Source organism: Hyperolius riggenbachi, chromosome 4 (assembly GCF_040937935.1).
Source record: "Hyperolius riggenbachi isolate aHypRig1 chromosome 4, aHypRig1.pri, whole genome shotgun sequence".
NCBI lineage: Eukaryota > Metazoa > Chordata > Amphibia > Anura > Hyperoliidae > Hyperolius > Hyperolius riggenbachi.
Window position 1 is genome coordinate 341,816,133 of NC_090649.1, and position 25,970 is coordinate 341,842,102.

General features: G+C 43.5%; 1 protein-coding gene across 4 annotated transcripts in view; it reads left to right on the top strand.

Moving 5' to 3' along the window:
• CEP170 (centrosomal protein 170) overlaps nucleotides 1-25,970 on the top strand; it is a 771,544-nt gene that overhangs the window by 582,392 nt on the left and 163,182 nt on the right. For 3 of the 4 annotated variants that reach the window (XM_068231897.1, XM_068231898.1, XM_068231899.1), the window contains one exon: nucleotides 18,842-18,989. In XM_068231897.1, coding sequence (XP_068087998.1) covers nucleotides 18,842-18,989 — 148 coding nt within the window. Of the gene's footprint in view, nucleotides 1-18,841; nucleotides 19,021-25,970 lie in introns of all 4 variants that reach the window. The other variant, XM_068231900.1, reaches the window with a different exon arrangement.

A 25,970-nucleotide genomic window follows, 5' to 3' on the forward strand; every position in this document is an offset into this window, starting at 1 on the left:
ATTGTGTGTAAAAAAAAAAATCAAAACATTGTCATTTACAGAGATATTTCTCCCACCCAGCATGGGTATGTGTAAAAATACACCCCAAAATACATTATACTACTTCTCCTGAGTACGGCAATACCACATGTGTGGCATTTTTTTGCAGCCTAACTGCGCTAAGGGGCCCAAAGTCCAATGAGCACCTTTAGGCTTTACAGGTGTGCTTACAATTTAGCACCCCCCAAAATGCCATGGCAGTAAACACACACCACAAATGGGTCGGTGGCAGATTTCATTTTTTTTTTTGTTAGCAGAAATGGAAACTTTTTTTTTTTTGTCTCAAAGTGTCATTTTCCGCTAACTTGTGACAAAAAATAAAATCTTCTATGAACTCACCATGCCTCTCAGTGAATACTTTAGGATGTCTTCTTTTTAAAATGGGGTCATTTGGGGGGTATTTATACTATCCTGGAATTTTAGCACCTCATGAAACCTGACAGGTGCTCAGAAAAGTCAGAGATGCTTCAAAATAGGAAAATTCACTTTTGGCACCATAGTTTGTAAACGCTATAACTTTTACCCAAACCAATAAATATACACTGAATGTTTTTTTTTTATATCAACACGTAGACATGTAGCACAATAAATTTGGACAAAAATGTATACAGAAATTGTACTTTATTTGACAAATTTTATCACTGAAAGTTAAAAAAATCATTTTTTTGACAAAATTCATGTCTTTTTTGATGAATATAATAAAAACTAAAACTCGCAGCAGCAATCAAATAGCAGCAAAAGAAAGCTGTATTAGTGACAAGAAAAGGAGGTAAAATTCATTTAGATAGTAGGTTGTATGACCGAGCAATAAACCGTGAAAGCTGCAGTGGTCTGAATGGAAAAAAAGGCTCTGGTCCTTAAAGAGAATCTGTATTGTTAAAATCGCACAAAGTAAACATACCAGTGCGTTAGGGGACATCTCCTATGACCCTCTGACACAATTTCGTCGCTCCTCGCCGCCTTAAAAGTGTTTAAAAGCAGTTTTAAAAAGTGTGTTTATAAACAAACAAAATGGCCACCAAAACAGGAAGTAGGTTGATGTACAGTATGTCCACACATAGAAAATACATCCATACACAAGGAGGCTGTATACAGCCTTCCTTTTGAATCTTAAGAGATCATTTGTGTTTTTCTTTCCCCCTGCTCTCATGCATTGAAGTTTCAGGCTGCTTGTTTCTTCCTGTAAACAGCTTTGCCCTTGTCTGTAATTCTTCAGTATGTGAAAGCCCAGCCAGCTCAGAGGACGATTTATCCAGCTTGTAAAAGATAAGAGAGAAGAGAGAAGCTGCTCTAATCCTAAATAACACACAGGCAGTGTGCAGAGGGGCCTGGAAGGGGGAGTTCATAGCAGAACCACAAAACTGAAGAACTTGGCAGCCTTCCAGACACAGGCCGACAAGTCTGACAGGGGAAAGATGCATTGATTTATTACAGAGACAGTGATAGTATAAAGTGCTGCAGTAAGCCAGAACACATTAGAATAGCTTTTTGAACTTGTAGGATGATAAAAAACAGGATGCAATTTTTGTTACGGAGTCTTTTTAAGGGGCGAAAAGACTGTGGTCCTTAAGTGGTTAATTAAAGTCATCTTCAGGTAAACGTATCCTCATAAGTCCTAATAAATCTGCTGTCACTGCTATACATGCATCAATTTTTCTTCGGATGTCTTGGGGGGTTGCTGCATGCAAACATAAATCATCATATGTTATCTTTAACTCTGACTCAAACTTCTTATAGATTCCATCATTTCACACAAATCATTTTCTGAGCACTCATACTTTAGCTTTATGCAAACCTCTCTGATTAGGATTTTCCAGTTTTCATACATTGAGCTGAACTTATTTTCTTTTTGAGCAGATTCTTGTTGCTTTAGTTCCTGCATCTTTAAAGTAAGGCCTCGTTCACATCAGGGCCGTTTCTGTGCGCTTTCCACAGCGCACTGCCCTGTGCGATCAGCAAGGTATTCATTTTTCCATGTAACTAAATGTAGCTGGTTCACATCTATGCGCTGCGCTGAGCAGTGTTACAGAAACGTAGTGTTGCAGGCATTTCTGTGCGTTGAGCTGGAAAGCGCACAGCAATGCAAGTGAATGGGTCCGCTTTTTTAGCGCATAGAAGCGCGTACAAGCGCATAGAAGCGCATGCGTTTTTTACCCCTAATTGGAGAAAAAATACATTTACATACAAAAACAAAGTTTTATTGACAACTGCTGCTGCTACAGTAAGCAAAACGTGCTTTAAAGAAGCGCAACGCATAGAAACGCGGACTAAAGCGCGCACAAGCGCATGCATTTTTTACCCTGCGCTTTAACACGTTTTTCAGCGCAGCAGATGTGAACGAGGCCTAAATCGTTTCTCACGACTAGACTTTCTTAACTGATCTACCCCTGTTATGGCTTCCTGAGACTTCTTAAGCAATGACTCTAGTTTCTCAATTCTAGAATACTGACTTTGTATAACACACTCTATTCTTTCTATTTCTTGCTGATTGGTTTCTGTCTTTAAGATTTCTTTTAGCTCTAGTACCTTTTTGCTGCAGATACTCAATCTGTCTAGTTACCTCCCCACACTGTAACATTGGATCACTATGAATTAACATTTCACTTCTAAGCATCAAATATCTAGTGACAAACAAGAAATAGAATAACCACTTTGCATAAATGTACAAACAATTTCTTATAACTTTAAATTCTTAATCATTTTCTTAAAGTCTCTATTACTTTAAATCAGGGCCGGATTTAGAGCTTAGGAGCCTATAGGCACAGACGTTCTTGCGCCCTAAGCTCCGCCTCTCAACACAGGCCACACCCCCAAGACAACCCCTTTTTGCTATGAAAGAAAACCATGCAAGGTAATGCATAGGTGCCCATTGAAATGGCGGTATGATCAGGAAATTTAGGCACCCATGGAGCCCAATAAATAGCAGGGGGGGGGGGGGGTTGGTGGCTGTTATGGTTAAGCATTTGGTAGGTTGTTTGTGTGAGGGAAGACTGTTATGGTTAGCATCATGTAGAATGTTCCCCAACCCTGTCCTCAAGGCCCACCAACAGTGCATGTTTTGTGGAAATCCACAGAGGTAGTTAATCAGCTCTGCGAGACACTAATTACCTCACCTGTGCATGCTTGCGGTTTCCTGCAAAACATGCACTGTTGGTGGGCCCTGAGGACAGGGTTGGGGAACACCAATGTAGATTGTATGTGTCTGTATGTGTGTGTGTGGGGGGGGGGGGGGGGGGCTGGGGGAGAGCGGTGGGTTTAGCCTCTGGGGGAGGGTTCTGTTTTGAGTAGGGTTAGGTTGAGCCATAGTAAAAGAACGGTATTTAACCAATATTATTATTCACGGTCCTTCTTTACATTTTAAAAGTATATATTGGTAAATTTACCAATATTCTACTATTGGCTTTCCTGGGCGCCCACATTTTCAGGCGCCCTTTTATTACTTACACCACGCACACACAGAGATCACAAAAACATACACAAAGGTCGCACCCACAGATCTCTCACACGCACACAAAGATCACACGCAGACACACAGATCACATGCACAGCACATACACGCACAGTTCAAAGATATCACACGCACAGATCACACACCGATCACACACACACTGATAACACGCATCACAGATCACGCATCACAGCAGCACACAGATCACACACATACAGATATCACACACACAGATCACACACACACAGATCGATCACACGCACACTGATCACACACACACATACCGATCACACACAGAGACCACAGACACACACATCACAGACACACTCACAGATTGAACACACACACCATCACACGCATCATAAACACACACACACACACAAACTGATCACATGCACAGATCGCACACGCACACACACTCACAGATCGATCACACACACCAATCACACGCACACCGATCACACGCATCACAAACACACAGACCAATCACATGCACAGATCACAGACACACAGATCACAGACACCGATCACACACACAGACAGCGATCACACACACACAGACACCGATCACACACACACAGACACCGATCACACACACACAGACACCGATCACACAGACACTGATCACACAGATCAGACACACTCTCCTTATCCCCACGCACACACACTAACAAAACCCTCACTCCCCCTCCCCCAAACAGCTAGCTAACTTTCATTGCAGGAAGTGAATGTACCGTCTACAGCAGAGTGACACTTTTTGTCAGGTTAAAGCTGCTCTGCACTCCCAGCAACCTCCCGGACCCCGAAACTGTGTGTGCCCCTGGCTTGACCCCTCTTCCCTCACAGTCACAGGTGATGGATGGATGAAGAGGGAGAGGAGGGGGTTGGAGCTGACAGCCAACTCTGGCACCAGTCAGGAAAGTGAGAGCGCACTGGAATACACATGCTGGCTGGTGTATACACCAGCGATTTAAACATGAACAGGACGAGGGAGAGGGGCGGAGCTTTTTGCCTACCTTCACCGGATTCGTCTCTCTCCCTCTTCTTCAGGGTTCTGGGCACAGGCAGGCTTATTTCACTGGCAGGTAAGCGATGCCTTCCCCGCCCACGTGATTTCGGCAGCAGAGATTGCCTAGGCACGCAGCTGCTGCTCTAGGCTTGTTGCAGCGCTGCGTGCAGGCATGTATACAGCGTTGGGAGGAGACTTAGAGAGCGGATTGAGCGTGCAAGAGCTGCTGTCCTGCACACAAGCCACACATCACTGTATGTGCGGAGAGAGAGGCGGCTGCCGGATTCAGATAAAAGTGGGCGGGGCGAGTAGCGCGGTCATGGAGGATCGCACTTCAAAGGTTTTTAAACTTGAAAAGGACAATTAAATACCCGCCTTTTACTTGATCAGGCGCCTGTAGGCACGTGCCTAGTGTGCCTTGTGGTAAATCCGGCCCTGCTTTAAATTATTTCTTTACTTATTGTGGTATCATCTATCCTTTGTCTGAGACCACATAAATATGATGACAACTCAGATTTTGCACTCTTGAAGTTGCACAACAGACAGTTGTACCTGATGTCTATTTGCAGAAAGGGAAGAAGCACTGCATACAGGATCAAAGGCCTTTGTAGCAGGACACTGAATTGAAAGCTTTGCAGGAAAGATTATATTACTGCATGCTGAATCAGTCTACCGCTGGATGAAGCAGAACTGCATGCTGAATTGGTAGTCTACCGTGGATGAAGCAAAACTGCATGCTGCATTTGTGCCTTAAATAAAGCAGGGCTGCACGATGAACCTGTAGCATACATTCAATGAAGCAGGGCTGCACACTGAATCTGTAGCACACTTTCAATAAGGCAGGGCTACACACTGAATCTGTTGCATGCTTTCAATAAAGCAGGGCTGCACGCTGAATCTATTGCACACTTTACATAATGCAGGGCTGCACGATTATCTCTCATCAGGATAGATTTCAGCTCACAATTTCACTGTAACTACCGCTGGTCACAAACGAGTCCACGCTTCATACTGATATTACAAGTTGTCCATTTATTTCTTTTTTGTCATGGATCACCATTGAATATAGTGGAACACTGAAGCACCAAACACCTTGATATATCAGATTTAACTTCATACACTGTGGTACGTCTTCAAATCGTGTTGTCACAATCCACATCTGCTGGTGACACTGTTATGGACTTATTGCATGGACTTCCCCTAGTCACCTGCAGAGGTCCCCACTTTCTCTTCATAAACTCTGGTAAATTATCATGTGGTTCTTCCTGTTCACCAGCAGGGGGCAAACCTCCTCAGGAACTGCATTACGTGAACATTGAAGTACACAAAAGGAGTAGATATGCCTGGCACTCAGTGATGGGGGTGGAAATTGGTCCCTGCACCTTTAAGTGGCAACTCCGTCTGTTACGCTTCTCTGCTCAGCGGCATGTGTGGAGGCGTGCATCCGGGCTAACATGGGCAACTGAAGATATATAGTACATATGAGACAGTCCGTGCACAGCGTCCTTAAATCACATTGTTTATTCAAGATTGTTCCCAGCAGACACATACAACATGGTTTGCGGATTCACAGCATGTATGAAGCGGAACGATCTAACCTGTGTCCAAGACGGGTGCGGGAGTGTGACCAGGGGATGAGAGGACGGCACAACGGCCGTTTCGCGCCGGTGTGGCGCTTGCTCACGTGCGTATGTCCTTGGGCAATGGTGGCGTGCTCGGACTTCCGTAGTGTAGGCAGGAAGCCCCGCCCGTCACGCTCGCCATTGGCCCACGGAACTGTGATGTGATAGTGATTGGGCTGAGGAGGAGGGGACTAGCCACGTCATGTGGCGTGAGTGACAGGGGAAGCTTTGCCCTTTTAAACCAATGGATGTGAAGGGGGGGGAGGATCGCCTCATTACGGCGAATAAAACGACATTGCGCTACATGATCAACATTGTGTGGCTGCAGGAACAGCAGCCAGGGGGCAGTGATGTGCTGGATACCGTGTTAACACATATTAACATAAAATGAAACTCTAAACCAAGTGGTGATAGGAAAAGTTATCCATTGTGAAAAGGTACAGTCCACCCCATTCTGTACGCATTCTTATGATCGTATCTGTACCCCATGAGTTCTTTAACCCTCCTGGCGGTTTGCTAAAAAATCGCCAGGGGGCAGCAAATCTTTTTTTTTTTAATTTTTTTTTTTTTTTTCATGTAGTGAGACAAAGTCTCGCTACATGATAGCCGCTGCTCAGCGGCATCCCCCCAGCCCCTCCGATCGCCGCCGGCGATCGGCGATCAGGAGATCCCGTTCAAAGAACGGGATCTCCTGGAGGGCTTCCCCCGTGGCCATGGCAAATTGCTAGCTGCGTGCAGCAAAAAAAAAATTATGCAAATCGGCCCAGCGGGGCCTGAGCGGTGCCTTCCGGCGGCATAGCCCGAGCTCAGCTCGGGCTTACCGCCAGGAAGGTTAATGTCCGTTGACATAAGAGACATCTTTTTTTCACCTTTATTAAACACTATTTGTTAAAAAGAAAAGAAGTACCTCATTCCCTAATCTAAAATCAACATGCGGATGGAGGAGGGCATGAGGAGAAGGACACAAAATACAGAGGGGAACCTCTGAAATTAAAGGACTGCATTCAACCCATCTAATCCCACAATCCCTATCAGGGGCTATCTTAGCCCCTACCCATATATTTTCTCTTGCCAGGGTGGGGACCAGGGTGGCAGAAAATGTGCTCCCCCAATGCTCGCTAAAGGGAGCAAGCTGGGAGCATCATTGCACAACAGAGGGAAAAAGGAAACCACAGGATCCCCGGAGATTGGTGGCGCTCAGCGGCCCACGCAAGACCCCCCAGGGGCAGGACAGGGGTGCGCCGGGCACGACAGTGCAGACAAGGAGGAGTTCGTCCATTGGGGGGGACAATCAACGGGGCAATTCCATTTCCCCTCCGTGATGTCCTTTCTTCCCTCTATGCAGGAAAAGGTGGCATTACCATCAATATGTTGGTGGCAATTTCTGTCCACCCTCATCCATGTACTGCACCTGTCATCCAAATTGCCCCCCTATAGTCCAAGTCCCCCGGGCGGGTGCCTATGCACCGCGGAGCGCCACCTTAGAGCACAAACCAGAGATGGAAGCAATTCTAGCTGGAGAAGGTGGAGACCTGAAAGGGAGAGCAGCTTATATATGAGAACGAGAAGATGAGAGGGGAGGGGGGGCAGGTGGGAAGGAGGCAGAGCAAGACCAAAAAGGGCACCCCTGTCAGGATCGAACGTTGAATAGACAGGGTCACATATTAGGAAGGCAAGAGGGGAGAGATGGGAAGGAGAGGAAAGCCCAGAAGGGAGGGGGGGAGGGACAAAAGCACAGGTTCCCCCACCAGGGTCCACACAGTCCCAGGTGCGGGATTACCCTGTACCCTAGGGGTCCAGGAAACAGGACAGTTCCAGCCTGTCATTGAGGCCCAAAGGCCCCATCGCCCCCGTACGTAGAATCACCCGAGATTCCCGTCGAGTGAGCTCTTGATCTCTATTACCTCCCCTCCTAGGATTAGCGACATGTAGGAGGTCTGCGAATCTTAAGCAATTTGCTCTACCTCCATGGGCCTCCCTGACATGGTCAATCAGGCGTGGGCACCCCTTCCCTGATTTTATGGATTTGAAGTGCTCCCCCACTCTCTCCTTGAGGGGCCTGGTAGTTTTGCCCACATAAAAGAATTGACAGGGACAAAAGATGACGTAGGAGACGAACCTGGTCTGGCACGTTATAAATGCTCTTACCTCCCACTGCACTCCCCCCATTCTTAGGTTAGTGCCCTCCATCATCCGCGGACAATATTTACATCTGCCGCACTTGTGATTTCCCTTGGGACGTCTCCTGCTTAGCCAGTTCGATGGCGTGGCCGAGCGATACTCACTCCGTACCAAGATATCACCTAAAGTTGGGGCCCTTCTATACACCACCCGTGGGGGATTGGGGAAGATCTTGTGCAATGCTGGGTCCCTAGTTACAAGTGACCAATTTTTCTTTATGACCTGGGATAACCTTTTGGTCATGGGGGTATAGTCAAACGTGCAAGTAAAAGAGCCGCCTTTATCGGGTTTGGACTGCCTAGTTAGGAGGGTGGACCTGTCCCTTTCTCTAGCCCTATCCTTTGCCGTCTCGAGGGCAACAACATCATAGTCCCTTGCCCGTAGGCGTGTAGTGAGTTCCCCTGCTTGCTTTTCAAATGAACCTAGATCTTACTACGTGAACATTGCTAATGAGAGGAAATCTGCATCACCTGACACCTCTGCACAGGATATAAGCCATACCTCCCAACTTTTTGAGATGAGAAAAAGGGACATGTAAGCCACGCCCCTGCCACACCCCTGGCCACACCCTCACCACGCCTCTGGTCACCCATACCATAAAGATTTTATAAGAAACATATGCTGTTTTATAATTCAAACCACACTGGTCCTTTCTATCCTGATTCAGGAGAGTAAGGGTGCCCGTGGGTGGGGAGGAGGGTAAGGGTGCCTGTGGGTGGGGAGGAGGGTGAGGATGGCCGTGGGTGGGGAGGAGGGTAAGGGTGCCCGTGGGTGGGGAGGAGGGTGAGGATGACTGACCGTGGGTGGGGAGGAGGGTAAGGGTGCCCGTGGGTGGTGAGGGTAAGGGTGCCCATGGATGGGGAGGAGGGTAAGGGTGCCCGTGGGTGGTGAGGATGGCCGTGGGTGGGGAGGAGGGTAAGGGTGCCCGTGGGTGGTAAGGATGGCCGTGGGTGGGGAGGAGGGTAAGGGTGCCCGTGGGTGGTGAGGATGGCCGTGGGTGGGGAGGAGGGTAAGGGTGCCCGTGGGTGGTGAGGAGGGTGAGGATGGCCGTGGGTGGGGAGGAGGCTGAGGGTGCCCATGGGTGGTGAGGAGGGTGAGGATGGCCGTGGGTGGGGAAGGAGGGTGAGGGTGCCCGTGGGTGTTGAGGAGGGTGAGGATGGCCGTGGGTGGGGAAGGAGGGTGAGGGTGCCCGTGGGTGGTGAGGAGGGTGAGGATGGCCGTGGGTGGTGAGCCGGGTGAGAGTGGGTGCCACTGTAAAAAAAAATGATCGAGGTGCCAGCCGCGGGTAAGTGGGATGCGGGACGCGTGCATCCCATTACTACCTCCCTCCCTCCCTCCCTCCTTTGGAATCTGGCCCCTGTGTGTCCCCCCGTTAGCAGAGTGCGGAGCTGTCTGTCATTACCTGCGTCCATGCGTAACGATGTCCAACTTCATTCAGCCTTCCTGCTTCCTGTGATGTCACAGGAAGCAGAATGAAGCTGGACATCATTACGCATGGACGCAGGTAATGACAGCCCGCTCCGCACTCTGCTAACGGGGGGACACACAGGGGCCAGATTCCAAGGGAGGGAGGGAGGGAGGTAGTAATGGGATGCACGCGTCCCGCATCCCACTTACCCACGGCTGGCACCTCGATCATTTTTTTTTTTACCCTCACTGCCCACTGCCGACCGGGACTTGGGGGGCTCATACCGTGATAGCGGGAGAGCCCCCCAAAATCGTGACAGTCCCGACGAAAACCGGTCGGTTGGGCCCTCTGTATGAGCCAGCATCTGAGAATCAAACATTGCTAGTTCATTGTTGCTGTTATGAGTTCGTGTGTTCTGTGATTCTTGTGATTCTGATTTTGCTTGCCCATGTATGACCTTTGCTTTTCCTTTGACTATCCTTTGCCCTGCGATTATTGTATTATATGATTCTCTGGTATTGATCCCTGCCTGTCTGACGCTCCGATTGCCTGCTGCCTTGTGTGAATATGCATGTGTATATATATATATATATATATATATATATATATATAGATAGATAGATAGATAGATAGATAGATAGATAGATAGATAGATATACACACCCACACACACAACACACACACTCTCTGCATATGCAGGAAACACTTGTGTGTATATACAGTATAGCCTGGGTTATCTGGTGTATATTGGAACCATCCCGCACTGTATTATTTTGTTCACTTTGCTTGTATCAGCATCGCTCTTACCATTTTCATATTATCACTTGTGAATGGTTTTGCACATTGTAAATAAACCCTTCAACATTACCGACTGCTGGGTAGATCACAGCCCTGTCCCATCAAATTTTGCTGTCGGTAGCGGTTTCTGCTGCCGGCACTGCCCGCAGCCAATCAGGGAAGGGATGGGCAGGGGAGATGCACGACTGAAGGGGAGAGGCCCTCTCCCCTTCGGCTGTGCATCTCCCCATCCCTTCCCTGATTGTTTGCGAGCAGCGCCGGCAGCAGAATTTGATGGGACACAGCCACGTTTGCCATCCGAACGCCCACTCTTTCATCCACTGACTTGCTCATCCGCCCTGCATAAAAGAGAAGCCGCTGCTGAAGGCAGGGAGACTGGGACTAGCTGCAGACACCTCCACTGGAGCTGGAGGGTGGTAAGTTATTACTATACTGGGTACCTATACTTAGCTAACTATACTTAGCTACCTATACTGGGCACCCATATTTAGCCACCTGTACTGGGCACCTATACTTAGCTACCTGTACTGGGCACCTATACTTAGCTACCTGTACTGGGCACCTATACTTAGCTACCTGTACTGTCCATCTCTACTTAGCTACCTATACTCGGCACCTATACTTAGCTACCTATACTGCGCACCTATACTTTGCTACCTGTACTGGGCATCTCTACTTAGCTACCTGTACTGGGCATCTCTACTTAGCTACCTGTACTGGGCATCTCTACTTGGCTACCTGTACTGGGCATCTCTACTTAGCTACCTATACTGGGCACCTATACTTAGCTACCTATACTGCGCACCTATACTTAGCTACCTGTACGGGTAGATCTCTTGGTCATGGCAAATTTGGAAGTAGCTCACAAGCCGAAAATGTATGGGCACCCCTGTCATAGACCGTGAGGGCTGGCATAGCTCAGGATGGGGAACGCCACGTGCTCCGGACTCCAAATTCTGACTATACCAACCTGCATGGGTGATAAGTGCTTAACCACTTCATCACAGCAGGTGGTGTTCCGCTTAAGGGCCAGAGCAATTTTCAGCCCTCCTCCCATTCATTCTCCAATAACTTTATCACTACTTATCACACCAAAATTATCTATATCTTGAGAACCCATAGAAAGCCACCAATTAGGCTTTCTATGGGTGGTACTCTTTGCTTAGAATTATTTTATACTATATGCATTTTAACAGGAATAATAACAAAAAATGAACAATTCAATATTTTTCAGTTTTTTAAGTTTAAGTGCTCAGTTGTCAGCTATTATAGTTTTAAAATAAAATGTACTACTTTGGGTAAAACCCACACATTTCGTTTGACCTTGCTATTACAACATTTAAATTATGTCCCTAGTGCAATGTATGACAACAATATTTTATTTGCAATAAAGGTGTATTTTTTTCAGTTTAGTCCTTTACACCATACCACTAATTACAAGCCCTTATTTGCAAAAATAACAGTAATATACCTTCATTACATACATATAAAAAAGTTGGATAATGTATGTATATTGTCACTTTTTATTTTTTTATTTATTACAAGTGTTTTATTTTGGTAACTATGGTAGGGGGGGAGGTAAGCGGTTAATGACATTTTTTTTTTTAAATTTATGTAGGTGCCTTTTTACTGTTTTGAGCATTAGATGTTCCTCCGCTAGGCCTGAAAGATAAATCGAATTTAAATCGAGATCACCAAGGTCACAATTTCAGAATCGTCAAAGTGGCGAATATCGCGATCACGTCATTTCCACTTGGGGGAAGTTTGAAGAAGCGCCTTCAAACTTTCCCAAAGTCTCAGTGCGTGTGGCCCACAGCGTTGGACGTACCTTCCATCCTCTATCGCCGTCTGCCGGCTCTTGTGCTTGGCAAAACTTCAGGTTCCTGTCACATGACATACAGAAAGTATTCCGTGCATTAGAGCCTGCAGGAGGTGAAGTGGATAGACTGGCATCGCTGGACTCGTGCTAAAAGCTATGTCCAGAACTGATGCAGCTTGGGGGACAGAGGAGGCACAGAGAGACACAGTGGGCACAGAGAGAGACACAGGAGACACAGAGGGGGCACAAAGAGAGACACAGAGGAGGCACAGAGAGAAACAGAGCGGGCACAGAGACACAAAGGGGGCAAGAAAGAGACCCAGAAAAGGCATGAAGAGGCAAAGGGGGCACAAAGAGAGAAAGGGGGCACAAAGAGAGACAGGGGGACAGAGGGGGAACAAACAGGCACAGAGAGGGGAACTAAGCTTGATTTGAAGGAAATCGTGAATCGAATCGAAATCGCAATTTTGGACAGAAATCGCTCAATTCAATTTTTTCCTAAAATCGTTCAGGCCTATCCTCCGCTTTATTCCTGTATACTGTGAACAGTGCACAAAAAGTAATGTGTTTGTATCTTTAATTTTACTTTGTCAATGACCACCGGCATCTCACTGATGCCAGTGATAATTGATTACAGGCACTTTGATTGGCTTTGAAAAACACATGTTCCCAAAGCTGATCAGTGTATTAACAGCAGCAACAAGAATCTGTGCAGGAGCCCGGCGAGGTACATTTATCTACATCTCTGGAGCCAAGATGAGGTCTCAAGGGGCGTAAATATCTTGTCGCTGTGCTAATAAGTGGTTAAAGTGTACCTGAGACTTTGAAACAAAAGGATTTATAATTACTTTGGGCTTCCTCCAGCACTCTTTAGTTTGTGCCCTTGCCATCCTCCCAGTCCTCTCCATTGCGCTGCTCTAACCCCGGTAAAGTCCCTGACAGTCGGTGACTACTGCACATTATCACACACCCTCTCCCCCCATCGCGATCCCATGCCTGGCAGCGTTCGGTGCAAGCACAGATAGTTAAGTTAGTTAAGACTGTAACTGGTTTTGGCCAGAATTCTGTTCGATTGAAGGCAGCCCGACCGGCACCGCGCATCTGCTGTGGCCCACAACCTGGCTGGATTGCAGACTCTACTGCGTCTCAACAAAGGGTTCTGGAACAACACATAGGGAGACCACAGGGGGCTGGAAGAAGCCCCAAGTAGGTATTAATCCTTTTGCTCCTGGTTTATTTAAAAAAAAAAATTGCCAGAAATCCTTACACAGCAGATGGGTCATAGGCCCATATGCAATTAAAACTCAGGAGAAAAAGTTAATTGCATATAGGCCATTAGCTTTTGTTTAACCCTCCTGGCGGTCTATTAAAAACCGCCAGGGGGGCAGCGCAGCAGTTTTTTTTTTAAATTTATTTATTTTTTAAATCATCTAGTGAGCCATAGGCCAGGCTGCGCAAGGGGTCGGGGGGGGGGGGGGAGGGGATGCGGCGGGTAGCGGCGAATCGGCGCAGAGCGGCGGCGATCGGTGTGCACACGCAGCTAGCAAAAAAAAATGCAAATTGACCCAGCAGGGCCTGAGAAATCCTCCTGCGCGGCTTACCGCGAACTACGTTTGGGGTTACCGCCTGGAAGGTTAACAACATTTAAAAACCTTTTTCCTATCATAACTTTGAAACCGATTTTCTCTGAGACTACTAGGTCTTTAAAAAAATCCCCTTATTCCCATGTTTCTCCTCAACATACTTAGCAAATTTCGTCATTTAACCACTTTACCCCCACGCGTACAGATTTCTCCGTCCCTTTTTCCATCCTTTCACCACCAGTGACGGAGAAATCCGTACTTTCCGCGCTCCCGCCGCTGCCCGCGCTCCCGCTCGCTGTAGCGCGCACTCCCGCTCGTAAACACGCCGCCGGCCGCTCGCCCAGAGATCAATGAACGGGAAAATCCATTCCCGTTCGTTGATCTAAGCCCCGCAATAATCCGCTGCTTCTCCGATAAGCAGCGCGATCATTGTGAAAAAAAACAACCAGCCTCCTAGTACTTCCTGCAAGCGTCCGGAAGGACGTTTGCAGGTCGCATTAAACAAAAAGTTACTGTTGCCATCTTGTGGCCAAATAGTAAAATTACACCCATTTTTCACATACAAATAAATTAGTTTTACACAAAAAATTAACTCCTTATCTCCCACACTCCCCATTTTTTTTTTTTTTTTTTTTTTTGTAATTTAAAAAAAAAATTACAATTAAAAAAATACATAAATAGTTACCTTAGGGACTGAACTTTTTTTTTAATATTTATGTCAAGAGAGTATAACACTGTTACTTTATAAACTATGGGCTTGTAATTAGGGATGGACACAAAACTGAAAAAAATGCACCTTTATTTCCAATTAAAATATTGGTGATAGGAACATTGTGATAGGAACATAATTTAAACGGTTTTATAACCGGGACAAATGGGCAAATACATTTCATGGGTTTTAATTACAGTAGCATGCATTATTTAAAAACTATAATGGCTGAAAACTGAAAAATAATAATTTTTTTCCCACATTTTTTCCTATTTTCCCATTAAAACACATTTAGAATAAAATAATTCTTGGCATAATGTCCCACCTAGAGAAAGCCTAATTAGTGGCAAAAAAAAACAAGATATAGTTCATTTCATTGCGATAAGTAATAATAACGTTATAGACAAATGAATGGAAGGAGCGCTGCAAGGTGAAAATTGCTCTGGTGGTCAAGGGGTAAAACCCCTCAGTTGGGAAGTGGTTAAGCATGTATTGGTGTTTGCTTTAACCACAAACCTTGACAATATTGACTTAAATGCAGTTCACAAAACTATTTTGTCAAAAATTTGTGGAAGTTCAATGAAATTCTCCTGTGGCTACCAGAGGAGTTCTTGCTCATCCCTACTCAGGAGATCAGCTAACGTTACTTTCAGTTCTGCTTTACATTATTACATCTGTTCCATGTCTTGAACTACTAAAAAATGTAGAGGTACAGTTTCACTTAAAGAGAACCCGAGGAGGCATATTGTAATCCTAATAGGACCCAGAGGCATGGAGGCATGTTGTGCGCACAATGACATGCCTCTGGGTGATTGTATCACCGCTGCCAGCCCCCCCTGTGCTCTGCTGTCCCCCCTTAAAAGATCGCCAGGCTAGCGACAGTCTCCTTGTCGCTAGCCCACTTTATGTGAGGCTGTAAATCAGAATCCTCCTTATGGCCGCCTCCATGACAGGCTCCCCACGCCGCTCTCCGCCTCTGTTAACTTCCTCCAATAGGAAGCCAAGCTGCGACCCAGGAAGTACTCCTGGGTCGCGGCTTGGCTTGCTATTGGAGGAAGCTAACAGAGGCGGAGAGTGGCAGGGGGAGCCTGTCATGGAGGCGGCGGTGAGGAAGAGGCTGACTGACAGCCTCACATAAATAAAGCAAGCTAGCGACAAGCAGATTGTCGCTCGCCTGGCGATCTTTTAAAGGGGGGACAACAGAGCACAGGGGGGGGGGGGGGGGGGGGCTGGCAGTGGCGATACAATGACCCAGAGGCATGTCATTGTGCACACAACATGCCTCTGGGTCCCATTAGGATTACAATATGCCACCTCGGGTTCTCTTTAAGGCAACCTCATATATGAGGATTTTTAACATATGCTCTGTTTTTCTTACTTGGGTTTGAATCAGTGTTGTATAAAATAAGAGCTTTACTGGATATAGCCAGCCAGACTCCTAGCCAATGCCCCCCGCAGCTCACACATCACCCCAGTACTGCAAACTCTTCACTAGTTGCCAGTAAAATGGAGAATCCATTTTAAGATCTGCCTGCTGTCATTCAATGCTCTAAACCACATGGGATCCAAATACATAGCGGCTCTATTGGAACTTTATGCCCCTCCATGCACCCTCCGCTCTGCCAACAAGATGAATCTGGTTATTTCCTGGATACACTTAAAATTTGGTGCTCATGCCTTTTCCTATGCAGCCCCTACTCTATGGAACTCACTTCCACAGTCAGTACGAGAGGCTCCTTCTCTGGACAGCTTTAAAAAAAGGCTAAAAACTCACCTCTTTTCCCAAGCCTTTGAGACTGCATAATGCAGGATCACAGCGCTTTCAGTTCCCAGGGAGAAAAGTGCTATAAAAATATTATTGTGATTGTTGTTTTTGCTATTGTTATAGCTGAATCAGTTGAATATATATTTTTTAACAGTATTCATTTATCAATTATTTAATCACTGTTCACCCATTTTACAACCTTACCTCACACAGATTTACATTATAAAATGTATTATCGGTGACAGCGCTTTTATTAATAGCAAGATGCATCACTATACGAAATTCCCCCCATCATCCGTTGACTGCCCAAAATGCTCTGAGGCAGAAGGCTGTGTGACAGCAAACCAAGAATCAATATCACTGGGAGGGTGTGTGTGTGTGTAGCAAGCATTCCTGATTATTCTATTACAATGGAAAGAAAAGATTCTGTGCATAATGCAGAAACATATTACAGCAAATCACAAATCTTCCTTTACTGACACTTAACTCACGAAAGCAGACTTTGGAATCAACAAGTGGCTGCTCTTTGGATATCACAAATGCTGTATGCACACACTTATTGTGCTTGCAAGACATGATGCAGGCACAGCTGTGCTGTGTCTCTACGGCTATGGGATTTAGATGGATGATGCCAGATTAGGCTGCAGGCTGTCAGATTTTTCCCCACATACATATTGACTTCAATAGGCTGCCAAATCACATCCGCATTTGTGTGTGGGGAATCGCACGGTGTAGTGCCAAAGCTTTTATACTCCGCCATTTTGTATTTGTGATGCTGTGGTAGCCATCTTGTAATCTCATATTATGTGATTTTTTTTCATTTAGGTCTGTATCTGATCATTTGAGTCTGGTGAACTTCTTTAACAGTTATTTACCAGAAACTAACCAGATGGGTCTATGAGTCATATGTTACTTAAAGAGAAACTCCAACCAAGAATTGAACTGTATCCCAATCAGTAGCTGATACCCCCTTTTACATGAGAAATCTATTCCTTTTCACAAACAGACCATCAGGGGGCGCTGCATGGCTGATATTGTGGTGAAACCCCTCCCACAAGAAACAAGAAAAGTACGTACTCTTGGCAGTTTCCTCAATGTGAACCTTGCTGCATTGTGGGAAATAGCTGTTTACAGCTGTTTTCCTCTGCCAAAAAAATCATGCAGCAGCTATATCACCTGCCAACAGTAAAATGTTACCATGTAATAAATGTCAAAATGTAAATAAAAGATTTAAAAGATTTTACAATGGGCAAACACTGACTAAATCATTTACACATCATTATTGTAAAAATGAAGCACTTTTTTAATTACAATATTTTCACTGGAGTTCCTCTTTAAGTACCATTATACAGAGTGCTTTCATGTAAGGAATGTGGCACTGCTTTGACCCATGATTTAAGATCCTGTGTTAATGTACTAAAAAAACAATAATTGCCTCTTAGTAGGAAGTTAGAGGATATTGGGATAGTTTTTAGCTACAATGCATGATTTTAATATTATTTAGAAGAGGGTCGTAAATTTTGTAGTTGTATTCCAGAGTGAATACCTAATTGTTTAGATGGGCAAACAGACATTTAAAGGTTTTTTTTTACCATGCTCCATAGTTTCTCTATGGGGTGAAATGGTATAAACTCAGCTGCTATTTCGAGAAGATAGAATTCTCTTGACTCTCAATTAGGCTGGCCACCTAGTCAAGTTTGACTGCTTGGCTCTCGCCTGTGGAACTTCTTAACTGTCGCGGAGAAAGAGTCACTCACGTAGGACGGGTGGAAGATACTGCAACCTTAAGCGGGCACCTAACAAACGCAAGGTGATGTAATGTGTTTATAATACTGTTAATTGTTATGTTATGTTATACTGTCATTCTTTATCTTCTTTCCAATAACTTGGTATTGTGTATCATTTTTTGTATCAATAAACTTGTTAACCTTGTTGCTTGTCTCTGATTTTGGAGTAATCTAAAAGAACCTGCATTGCTACCTGTTTAAGTGGTGTCACGTTTTCTGTAGCAATACACACGGTAATCACCAGCAGTGGAAACCTATCCCAATTGTACACCAAATACGTTCTTAACAAGCAAACCTGCACTGATCCACATAGGATTAGACATTTAGGTATTTAAAGCCTCTAGTGGTCAGTAAGTCAGCAACTAGCTAATTAAGTGGCAGCTACTGGTTTTAGTAGTGCTGTGTAGATGTTCAGGTTAGGAATATCTTCTATCCATTACTATTACCTTTGAAATGGATGTTCTGCCTGAGCAGGCTTTTCATGTTTTAATTTTAAATATAACTTATTTTTTATCGTCTCAAGTAAAGATGTAACAAAGGAGCAACAGTTCATTCTAAAAATTGTGAAAATGTGTCTTAGTCATATAAAGCTATCTTACCAATAAGTGAAGTAAGATGTGGAAATTAATACTCTACCTTAACTGATGGTGATATTTAAAAATTTTATTTGCAGGATTAGTCAAGATTTAGCTCTTATTGCTCGTGAAATTAATGATGTTGCTGGGGAAATAGATTCAGTGACTTCTTCAGGAACTGCTCCTAGTACCACAGTAAGCACTGCAGCCACCACTCCTGGTTCAGCAATTGACACCCGGGAAGAGGTAGGTAGGAGATCTTCATGAAGATGTTCAGGTTCTTCTTTCTTCTTTTCAGTTCAGTTTATTTCAAGGTTTAGGCTAAGTTCACAGTGGGCGTTGCAAAAGAACGAGAAAGCAGTGCTGCAAATTATCTGTGCGATGCATACAGTAAAACATGCAGTCAATAAAAAGTATATTTCACTGTCACTGTTAACACAAGTTTTTTTTATGGTAACGCACTGCATGCAATGCGTTGGGATGCCACATTGCACTGTGAATGTCACGTAGCAGTGTGGACAGCCACCTTACAAAGTGGCCGTTAAGCCGCACCACAACTCACAACTGTGAACGTAGCCTTCATTTTATAGTATCTTTTACTTAACTTTATCATATTGTACTGTTAACCCCATTTTACATGTCATCACTAATTAGTACTGGGTAAACTATAAAATATATTTGAATTATATTGTCCTCAGTCTACAACCACAGTTTTCAGACCTTTGTGAAATTTCTATAAGAAAGGAAGGACATTCCACACGATGTCCAAAGCAAAAATGTTCCAACTGTATCAAATCAAGTTAAAATTCGCGCAGCCAAGTAACTAACATTTGTTGGTGCTATGATTAACCACCTCAGCCTTCAGTCGTTTTTCACCTTATGCATCCAAATCAATTTTCACCTCCCATTCATTCCCCAATAACTTTATCACTACTTATAACAATCAATTGATCTATATCTTGTTTTTTTCCGCCACCAATTAGGTTTTCTTCGGCTGGTACATTTTGCTAAGAATTATTTTTTTCTAAATGCATTGTAACAGGAATATTAAGAAAAAAAATGGAAAAAAAATCATTATATCTCAGTTTTTGGCCATTATTGCTTTCAAATAATACATGCTACCATAATTAAAACCCACACATTTTATTTGCCCATTTGTCCCGGTCATTACACCATTTAAATTATATCCCTATCACAATGTATGGTGCCAATATTTTATTTGGAAATAAAGGTGCATTTTTCTTAGTTTTGCGTCCATCACTATTTACAAACTTATATAGTTACACAGTTATTTTGGTTGAAAAAAGACATACGTCCATCGAGTATAATTTAAAAAATATTGGTAATGTACCCTCTTGACATGCATATTTAAAAAGTTAAGATCCTTAGGTAACTATTTATGTTTTTTTTTTTTTTTGGTGTGTGTTTTTTTTTTTTTAATTGTATTTTTTTTTAAGTTAAAAATTGTATTTGGATATTTTTTGGGTGTGGGAGGTAAACAGTTAATTTTAAATGTAATTTATTGTGTTATCTGTGAAAAAAAATGTAGGTGCGTGTAGTTTTACTTTTTGGCCACAAGATGGCTACAGTGATTTTTTTGTTTTTCTATCCTGTGAGCGAGCACGCTCGCTTACAGGAAGCACAAAGAGGACGTGATTTTTTAATTTTTTTGGGGGTCAGAAAGACTGCAGCCTCTGAAAAGAAGCTGTCGGTTTTCCCACTGGGATCAATTAATGGGAACAATGTGGCTACCTGGGGGAGGCACAGGAGTGCACCGGCGCGTGCACGGGAACCCGCAGATGCGCGCAGCAGCCCTGCAGCAGCCTTTTGGACGTGAAAAGGTGAAAATGGTTAACCCTGTTGCGTTCCACGGTTTTTACAACTTAAAGTTCCTGCCGTTTTTGACACTTTAGCTGTGTCGTTTTGATACAACAGTAACTTTTTAATTATCTATGCCATCTTAGTGATACATATCTTGTTTTTTTCAGTACAATCTAGGCTTTCTTTGGGTTATATTTTTCTCCTCAAACTATTTTGTTTTATAGTCCATTTATGGGGGAAAATTAGGCGTAAATGTAGAAAACAAACATATTTTCCCCCTCCCTAATTTTCACATCTCACGTCCTACAGTTATAAAACATTTACAAACAAATTATTTGGCCCTCCCGATTAAAATGATACCCCATATGCCATATTTTACTTCTAGTTGAGCGTGTGGCGGACCATTATCCCCAGTCTGCGTGTCTGTGGCGATTGAATGCATTCGCTAGGGCGACAGTTCAGGGGGCATAGAGCTGTACAGATGCATCACTAGGCAATGACAGAGCGTTACATCTGTAGAGCATTGGGGCCTGAAACTTTCGCCCTAGCGATTGCATCCGGTTGCTACTGTCGGCAGTCGTTAAATGTTTATAAACAGGCATAGGTATTGCAGGGGTTAATAATGGGTTAATAGGCTAAGTTTGGGTTAAAAATGAATAGGGAATTTAAAAAAAAAAAACTTTTTATTTTATTGGGCCCATGTCACTAAATTTTTTTTAAAACTTTTACAACTTTTTTTCCCCCTAACTTTATTGAATGATTGTTGCTGGCTAACAGCAACAATCATTCACAGGATTATTCACGTGACTGCACAAGCGGTCACGTGCACTCGCGGGGGAGCGCGTGCACAGGCATGCATGTGCCCGCGCAGCGGCGGCAAACAGCGCGATTTAATGCAGGACGTAGATTCTACGTCCTAGAACATACAGGGGGACTAGTTAGAACGCAGAATCTACGTCCTGGAACTTAAAGCAGTTAAGGACCAGTGTGTTCGAAATGTCAGTTACTTGGCTGTATGAGTCAACCTGATTTGATTAAGTTGGAACATTTTTGCTTTGGACATCACACGGAACTTCCTTCCTTTCTTGTTTTAATGAGTTCAAATCGCTTGGTTCCAGCACTGTCCTAGCAGCAGAGGAAAAGCAGAATTCACTCCATTTTTATGAAATTTTATAAAGTCACACCTGTAAAAAGTTTTCAAGGCAGTTCTTATTCTGACCGATATGCACTGAGAAGGGAGACCTCTATTTTGAGCTACTCAACTATAGAGAATTTGAAATACAACTACTAGCTTGCTATGCAAAGGCATTCCAAGGTATTGGCCTAGTTTGAATAGGACTTTAACCACTTAAGCCCGAAGGGTTGAAATTTTTTTACATCCGAGCAACTTTCACCCCCCATTCATTTGCCAATAACTTTATCACTACTCATCACAATGAATTGATCTATATCTTGTTTTTTTCGACACCAATTAGGCTTTCTGTGGGTGGTATATTTTGCTAAGAGCCACTTTACTGTAAATGCATTTTAACAGGAAGAATAAGAAAAAAATGGAAAAAATTCATTATTTCTCAGTTTTCAGCAATTATAGTTTTAAAATAATACATGCCTCCATAATTAAAACTCACGTATTGTATTTGCCCATATGCCCCGGGTATTTCACCGTTAAAATTATGTCCCTATCACAATGTATGGCGACAATATTTTATTTGGAAATAAAGGTGCATTTTTTCCGTTTTGCGTCCATCACTGTTTAGAAGCCCATAATTTATTAAATCATATTGATATACTCCTTTGACATGAATATTTAAAAATTTCAGACCCTTAGGTAACTATTTATGTTTTTTTTTTTTTTTATTATTGTAATTTTTTTTTTTTTAATGTAAACTTGTATGTGGGTATTTTTTCGTGTGGGAGGTAAACAGGGTTTTTTTTTTTTTATATATTTATATGTTTATTTGTAAATTTTTTTCTTTTTAGGTGCAATTTGCTATTTGGCCACAAGATGGCCAGAATCAAAAAGTCCTGGGAGCGATCGATCTCGCTCCCAGGCAGAAGAAAGGAGCCCAGAGCTCAGAAAAGCCGCAGCGTCTGAAGAGACGCTGTCGGCTTTTCTCCGGGGGGGGTCCGATCAGCGAAAGGGATTTATAATCCCTTTCACTGATCGGTGGGCTAACGGGCAGCAGCGGGGGCGCGCACGGGGGGGCCCGCGGGAGCGCGCGCGACCCACGGGAGTGCGCGCAGCCCAACTGGACGAGAAATCTCGTCCAGTTGGGCTTAAGTGGTTAAAGGATACCCAAAGTGACATGTGACATGATGAGATAGGCAAGTGTATGCACAGTGCCTAGCACACAAATAACTATGCTGTGTTCCTTTTTTTCTTTCTCTGCCTGAAAGAGTTAAATATCAGGTATGTAAGTGGCTGACTCAGTCCTGACTTAGACAGGAAGTGACTACAGTGTGACCCTCACTGATAAGAAATTCCAACTATAAAACACTTTCCTAGCAGTAAATGGCTTCTGGGAGCACGAAAGAGGTAAAAAGGGGAATTTCTTATCAGTGAGGGTCACACTGTAGTCACTTCCTGTCTGAGTCAGGACTGAGTCAGCCACTTACATACCTGATATTTAACTCTTTCAGGCAAAGAAAGAAAAAAAAAGGAACACAGCATAGTTATTTGTGTGCTAGGCACAGTACATACACATTTCTATCTCATCATGTCACTTGTCACTTCAGGTATCCTTTAAATTTGTACTTGTTATAGTAAGGGATATTGGGACTTTTTTTTAACAACCACATGCTAATTTAAGCAAAACGTAATTGCCATCTTTACATTCAAACTTGATGTTTAATGAGATAACACAGGTCTGTGACTAAAAACCCGTTTGATTATTTTCATTACATTTCCATGTATTTTGGCGTGCTGAAAACAAATGAAATATTGAACAAACTCCTAGACGTCATGATTTGCCACAAAATGCAAAATTGTCTTCAAATTTATCAAATGTGTTAAGTTTTGCATCCTTAAAAAGAAGGACATTTAAAGAAGTCATACAGAAATGTTTAGGCAATAACACAAAAAGAAAGCATTTTACGCTTTAGATTGCCTAATGAATTTGAAAATGCATTTCCTCCAGTCCTACCTTGACTACTTTCATAGCTCCCAACTGTCCCTCTTTTGGAGGAACAGTCCCTCTTTGTGAACCCAGTCCCTCTGTCCCTCTTTCTTTTTCATTTGCCCTTCTTTCAGGACTCATGTACAGATCTATGTAAATATATGTATTTTATCTACTGAAATATGTGTTTAATAGACTCTAATCTAATAAGACTATAATTTACTCTCCAATCCTTTAAATTAATATATTTCTGATTTTCAAATGTCAATATGAAGGACAATGAATCAGGATAGAAAGGACCAGTGTGGTTTGAATTTAAAAAAACAAACAAACATATTTTTCTTATGAAATCCTTATGGCATGCGTGACTAAATGTGTGCCAGGGGTGTGATTAGGGGTGTAGCAGGGGTGTTGCTTAAAGCGGAATATAACCCTGCATTTCAACTTTGCTCTAAAACATTATTTACAGCATATTATATGCAAAAAGCTTTTTTTTTTTTTTTACTAGACCAGCATTGGAAGGGTTAAACACAGAGGTTTAAAGTTCCGTGGAGAGATATGCAGAAGTTCAGATTGTTACATTCTATTTAGTTAAATGTATCTATTGAGAAATGTTACACACTCTTTGACTGTCCTCCAGCTCCTTCTCAGTCAGAGACAGTGAGTCACATTCAACACTTAGATACATTTATGTAAACAAAGTGTATCTATGTCAGCTTCGGATGCGTCTGCAGAAATCTCCAGGAACTTTAAAGCCCTGTGTAACCCTTCCAATGCTGGTCTAGTAAAAAAAATGCTGGTTGCATATAATATACTGTAAATAATGTTTTAGAGCAAAGTTGAAATGCAGGGTTATATTCCGCTTTAAGTGCCCTTCTTTCTTATCACTGTTGGGAGGTATGTACTTTCCTGAAAATTTGGGAGCCGTGAGTGAGGAACAAGGTGAACAATGCCACCAAAACATTAAAGGGATGGAAAGGAGATACCAGGGAAAATGGAGCCCTAAAATAAACGCAGACTACCGTTGGATGCTTCAGAGACATTCCAGATGATACTCACAAGCATAAATGCATCAAATCAAGTTTAGTGTGCATAGGTGAAGTCATTTCAGTTCAAATAAGGATTTTTGTGAAAAAATTATTATAAAACTTTTAATTTTAATAAGTCTCTACATTTATTTTGAGGTATTGCCTTAGTTAGCATAGTTGCATACATTGTCAGGAAATGTGATGTCCTATGACAAAATGGAGGTTATTTTAAGATGATGGGATTCAGCGCACCAAAAAAATAAAGGTTAGCGGAATGACTAAAACAGCTCTCGAAAAATCTTTTTTTTTTTTTTTGCTGTCCTGTGTAATTAATTAGAATGTAATAAGTTTTGATATCTTCAAACCTGGAGCCGATCAATTAAAGCAAACCTGTGAGGTTTGCTACTGCCAATGTGGAATACTTACCTCAGGACGTCCTTCCTCAACCAGGCTAATCCTGCAATGAGACCCCTAAAGCGCTGCCGCATTACACTGGCATAAAAGCATAGACACTATTGGGCCCCAATAGAAAAAAAGAGCCACATTGGATCCATGCTACTGCAAAGGCACAAAAGGCTTTTCCGCTACAAACCGAGTGGGTCAATGCATGAGCTGTTGACAAGTTGTTGACATTTTTCAGGGGTCTCAGCACTGGAACTGGCTGGTGAAAGATGGGGGAAGACTCCAGAGGCTTTCCAATCCTGAGGTGAATACCCCTTATGCATGGGCAAGTTTAGGGGGGGGGGGCATTTGTGCCCAGAATCCCCCTTCAGACCAGGGCTGGTGCAGTGTCTGGAGACAGGCATAAGTTCAGACATCAGAATGTCTACAGGTACCCTGCAGCTCACAGCACCATGCTGCTGCCTACAGTATTTGTTGCCTTGCCTGGAGCATGGAGCAGCAGCATGTGTACAGAGCAGGGAGCAGCTCTGGGGAACTTGACAGTACAAAGCCTGGTATGACCACAGCCTTGTGCCCTTGCTGCATGCTAGTTAAGATGTAAGTTGAGCCCTCACAAAATGCTTATCTTTCCCTTTCATTACAGATGTGAACTGTCCTCATTATCTGTATTCAAACTGCTCTTGATGGATTCAATTGGGAGCAAATTAGACATGTCAGAAATAATTGTCCAATCCCATGGGAAATGACTTTGTTCGTGCCCAACATGATTGTCCCTGGTATGGGGACTTTTTTTTTTTTTACTACAGGTATACTTTAACCACTATCCTGCCACAGGTTATATGCCTTAAAAAAAGAGAGCA